General features: G+C 61.2%; 1 protein-coding gene across 1 annotated transcript; it reads right to left on the bottom strand.

The window, feature by feature from the left end:
* Nucleotides 1-1,767: 1,767 nt before the first annotated feature.
* On the bottom strand, nucleotides 1,768-3,886 carry CHST14 (carbohydrate sulfotransferase 14). The gene has a single exon (XM_084889378.1). It carries the CDS (start codon nucleotides 3,644-3,646, stop codon nucleotides 2,534-2,536), a length of 1,113 nt encoding a protein of 370 aa, XP_084745504.1. The 5' UTR covers nucleotides 3,647-3,886; the 3' UTR covers nucleotides 1,768-2,533.
* Nucleotides 3,887-5,463: the final 1,577 nt, after the last annotated feature.

The raw sequence follows: 5,463 nt of genomic DNA on the forward strand, positions 1-5,463 counted from the left end.
AATATGGCATCCCTACTGCCCTTCATCTTCTTCTTCTTCTTTTTTTAAAATATAGATTTTAGTGATTTTTTACAGAGAGGAGGGAAGAAGAATAGAGAGTTAGAAACGTCGACGAGAAAGACACCGATTCAGCTGCCTCCTGCACACCTCTTACTGGGGATGTGCCCGCAACCAAGGTACATGCCCTTGACTGGAATCGAACCTGGGACCTTTCAGTCTGAAGGCCGACACTCTGTCCACTGAGCCAAACCGGTTAGGGTTGCCCTTCACCTTCTTAACGTCTGTATTCATTCCTTCTTCCCTCAATCCCCACCTTTCACAATCTCCATCTCTCTCTCTCCTCTGGCTCCCAATTTGGGAGCTCCCAGCCCTGGGTTGGACTTCGGGCAGGACACTGACCCTCTCTGTGCCAGTGTCCATGTCTCTAAAGCACAGGGCCGCTGTGAAGATGGAGATGAAGTAAGCACAGCAGCTGGCCCAGCATCCTCTGGGTGCTGAGTGGCTGCTGTAGGCCTGAGGCGGTAGTTCCCAGCCAAAGAGGAAGAAGCTGGGGCAGAGTGTGGGTGGGGCCCGTGAGGGGCAGAAAGCTCAGAGGACTGACTGGAAAGCACAGGAAGTGAACCCATAGGTCAAAGGGCTCTACCAGAGGCAGCTCTGATCTCCAGCGCTGGGTGGACACAGTGTCCTGGCTTCTCCCCATCCCCACAGGCCACAAAGGGATCCGATATTCAACTCCCACCTCAAAGAGCAGCCACCGACCCATGTGCTGGGATGGGCCTTGGACTCATTTGTTTTCATTAATCCTCACAGCGATGGACGTAACAAAGGTGTTATCATTCCCACGAGACACTGGAGTGTGTGGAGGCTCAGAGAGGCGGTTAGGCAGCTGGTGGGCAGAGGTGGGCCTTGATCGGTCTGGGTGGCTCCAAGTGCAGTGCTCTCTGTCCTGCAGCGAGACAGACACCTTGGTTCTGCTGAGCCATATATGTGCGTATTGTAGGCCAGTCCCTGGGCTAGGTTCTGGGGACGAGGCAGACATGGTCTCAGCTTCACACGGTTCAGTCTCAGTGGGGAGACTGACATGTAACTGGGCCGTGACAACAGAGCATGGGAAGCGCTCTCTGAGGTGAAGTCCCCGAGTCCAGGGGGCCCTGGAGAGCAGCACCTGACCAGACCGGAGGTCAGAGACGGCAGGTAAGGCCTCCTGTGAGTCATGGCCGAGAACCAGGAGTGCCCGAAGAAGCCCCTTCCCCAACTTCTCCTCCAAAGCCAGGCCAAGAGCAAGCTAGCTCTCCAGCCTCCCACATCGCCCACTTCCTCGGGACCTAGGTCAGCAAGAGCCTGCTCCTCACGCAACCTCCTGGCCTTCCTTGTAATTCCCAAGACCAGGAATACAGTAACCTGCCCTTGCTCACAAAATAATCCCCCTTTCCATCTGGGGGCATCCTTAGTGAAGAACTATTCCTGCCATGGACACCCACCTCCTTCTTCAGGGAATAAGCCACGGGGGGGGGGGGGGGGGGGTCATTCCTAACGGGGTTTGCCCAGCGGTGGCACCCCGGAAGCTGAGTCTGTGATCGGGGATGGCCTATGGGGAGCTCCCAGATTCTCCCTGGTGTGGCAGTGGCCCACTAGTCTGTCCCAAACAAGTTACATTTTTGTCTTCCTTTCTGTACCTGCAAGCTCCCTCTGTTGCCCTGGGGAGATGGGCATTTGGGAGATCTGCTCGATGCACAGGAGCTCAGAAGGAGAATCAGAGATGTTGACTTTGTGTACAAAACATCTTTAATAAAAATGCAGCTATTAGAAAAACAAAGCCTTCACAAGGCTTCTATCAAAAAGTACAAATTTTAAATAAATGTGTCAGAAAAGTGGCAGCCAGATACACCAGCCACAGTCACAGACGTGGGCGAAGAGTGGAGGTGCCCAGAGCCCCCGAAGAGGCCGGGCACAGAGCTCTTTGGACGCCTGCAGGGCCGGGGCCTGGAGCTGCCAGGCAAGAGCCCTAACTCAGTGTTCCTTTCGTTGGAAAGAACAGAAAGATCATGGCAAGTGTAGGAAACTGAGCCTGAAGCAGAAAGGCACAGACGTTATTTGTAAGGCATGACTGCTAACTCGAGGATGAACGGGCTCCCAGAGCCACAGGGCCCCGGGCCCTGGCTGTGCTCCTGATGGGTGCCACCTCTGGGGTTAGCCACAGGTTGAGGTGGGCCCAGTGCCCAATCCGTGCAGTCTACAGAACAGATGTGCTACTTCACTGGCAAACTGGTATCTGGCTCTGCCAGGACAAGAAGGAGCATACTGGGCCCCAAGAAATCTTCCCAGTGGGAAAGCACCAGGCCTCCTGTAACCCTGTCCTCCGAGCCACACTGGGCACTCGCCCTGGATTAAAAAAAAACTTCCAAGGGCAGTCCCTGCCATCCAGATATCTGGAGAAGCCCCAGGCTCAGAGCCAGGATTTCTCTGAGTGGCAGGCACAAGAAGCTGGCATCGTCAAAACCAGTCTCCAACAGCTGCTGGCCCACACCCACGGTCACTGGTGACAGGCCTCCCGAGTGACGTTGGGCAGTGGGTAGGCGAAGAGGGAGAAGTCCAGGATATACTTGGGCAGCAAATCCTGCAGCAGGGACCGCGGGGCGCTGCACAGGTGGTAGTGCAGGCTTTCGCGGCTGGCAGGCCGGTACCAGGCCTGGCGGGCCGGGAATCGGACGTGGGGTGGTGCCCGCACCCACTCCAGCACCTGGTTGGCATCGGCCTCCAGCCTCTCATAGGAGCCTACGAAGTCATAGCGCACCGCGCACGGCTGGCACAGGTGGTACACGGGCATCCAGTGCTCATTCATGCGCTCAGGGTCCTCGTCCACCAGGTACCGCAGGAATTCGGGGAAGGTGACGTCGTCCCCCGCAGGGCTGGGCCCGGCGCCCGGCCGGTACCTCCTCACGATCTCGGCGCCGTAGCGCTGCTGGTACTCGCGGATCTCGCCGAACTTGTTGCGGTAGGCGGACAGGAGGCGCTCCGCGGGGTCCCGCACGAACAGGAACTTGAAGTAGTGCTGCAGGCGGTAGCGGGCCTCCTCGGGCCGCAGGTCGGCCAGGAACACCAGGTCGCTGCGGTGGTCCATCTTGAGGCGGGCGTCCACGCTGTCCAGGGCGCCGGCCAGCACCTTGAGCACGCGCTTCCAGTTGGAGCAGGCCACCTTGGGCACGTAGCAGTAGAGGAAGCGGTAGCGGTCGCTGACCAGGACGTGGCGCAGCAGGGTGCGCCGCTGGCCCACCGGCAGGTCCCAGGGGTCTCGGGGCATGCCCGGCTGCCCGCACACCGCCCGCAGCGTCCGGTTCCGGACGTCCTGCCTCACCTGCGAGTCCGCGTCGCCGGCGTCCAGGGCCGGCGGCCCGGGCCGGGCGGCGCCCTCGCGGCCGGGCGGGTGCAGGGGCAGCGGCTTCATCTCGGCCAGGATGCCCCGCTCGATCATGAGCAGCAGCCCGCTGGAGGCCACGATCACCGCGAACATCAGCATGGACGGCAGCAGCAGCGGCGGCGCCCCCGGCCCGGCCCGGGCCCGGCCCAGGGGGGCCCGCCTCAGCGCCCGGCCCGGGGGCTCGCCGCCGTTCGGGGCCGCCAGCGGGGTCAGCGGGCGGGGGAACATGGTGCTGCGGGGCTGGGGGCCTGCGCGGCCGGCCGATCCCGGGCCGCGGGGCCGGGAAACGGGGTGCGGCGGCTGGGAGCCGGCGCCGGCGGTGTGGGGCCGCCGCGCGGGCTGGGGCTGGGGCTGGGGTCCGGGAGGGGAGCGCGGACCCGGGACCGGGGCGCGCGGAGGCGGCCGGCTCCCCGGTGGAGGCGCCGAGGCGGGCGGGCGGCGGGCGGCGGGCGGCGGGCGGGCGCGGGGAGAGGACGGGCCGGATGTCCCGCCCGGCAGCTCCCCGCCCCCGGCCCCCGGTGACACGGCGCGGGGCGGGCCCAGCCGGAGGCGGGGAGAGGGCGGACTCCCCTGCTGGGAGCGGGCCGGGAGGGCGGGAGGACCCCTGCCCGAGAGAGGGCGCCTAGTGCGGGGCGCCTGGTCCTCCAGGCTTCGGGGACAAAAACTGACGAGGTCCCGAAGGCCAAAGAGATCCAGGCCCCGGCGAGTGCCTGCAGGGAGCGGGACGGAGAGGACCTGCACTCTACACCGGCCACACACTCTGGCCTGGCTGCGTCCTGCCCTTCTCGCAGCTGGAGGAGCCCCCACCCCCACCCCACTCTCCTGCCAGCGCCGAGTCCAAACTTCTGAGAGGCCCGTTTCTAGCTTGAAGCAGAGTCCCCAGGATACTCCCCCTGTCCTGGCCACTCCGCTGACCAGGGGCTCCTCTCTATGGGGACCCTGAAATTTAACCACCTGGCCGATGAGTGTTTATCCGCTGTAATGCTGACTATCCCTCCCCCAGGCATGAAGAGGTGGGATAACTAGTAAGGAGCCAGTGAGAAGTTGGTGCCTCCTGAGCAGCGATGTGGCCAGCGCACATTTTAAAGGGCGGGCAGCTGCGGGTGCAGAGCTTCCGTGCCTGGAGCCAAACATGCTCAAAGGCACCAGGCTGGCCACCTGGGCTGGAGACAGACATGGGGATGCCGTGGATGTCAGTGGCCAGCCTTTCCCCACCTGCACCGGATTCTACCAAGTACCCAGACTTCCCCGTCATGTGGACAGCCAGGGAGGCTCGGGGCACAGTAGTCCTGATGAGAGTCCACACTTCCTGAGGCAGGTGCCTGTTCAGTGCTTTGTATTCTCTCCTTCATTGTCAGTCACCCTGGGAGCGAGATGCCATGGGCCTTTCCCACTGCACAGCTGAAGAAACGCAGGCTCCCGGGAGCTGCGACTCTGTGGGTTGGCCTGATTCTAAAACCTGAATTCCATTCTTCTGAGATGAATGGAGTACAAAAGTAGAATGTTGGGAAGGAGGAAGTAGCTGACCCAGGCAGGACACACTGTGCTGAAGGGGTAGGTGATGAAACAGTTGAGGCCAGAGGCCGAGTTTAGTGGGAGAATGGCACCACCATTGATCAGATGAATTCAGAAGGATGAGGGATTGAGGGATGAAATGAAGCTAGAAAGCTCCTGGATGCCCCCAATCCTAACGATGTGAGCACACAGGATGAGCCACCATTCCCTCAGCAGAGTGCCAGTACCTGGATGTTGGGGCTCTAGGCCAATTCCTGCTGGCCAGCTTCCTGAGGGTGTGGCCTAAGGGGATGAGGTGCATCTTCACTCATGAGGGCTGGCAACCCAGATTCCAGTCCAGGAAGGTGGGTCTGGCCACCATGGTGCTAACAAGTCAACTCTCATCCCCCATCTTCTCTCCTCCCCCCACTTCCCCGTTCTCTGCTACTGGCTTTAGTAAGCCCCTCCACTGCAAGGGTTTGAAGGGACCCCCAAAATAATGATCCCCCTGCACCCACACACAAAAAGATGACAGGACACACAGAAAATGA

Source organism: Pipistrellus hanaki (genome assembly GCF_964339955.1).
Source record: "Pipistrellus hanaki genome assembly, chromosome: 1".
Classification (NCBI taxonomy): Eukaryota; Metazoa; Chordata; class Mammalia; order Chiroptera; family Vespertilionidae; genus Pipistrellus; species Pipistrellus hanaki.

Excerpts from the sequence above, each read along its gene's own strand:
- CHST14 (XM_084889378.1), bottom strand. The coding sequence starts at position 3,646 with ATGTTCCCCCGCCCGCTGACCCCGCTGGCGGCCCCGAACGGCGGCGAG.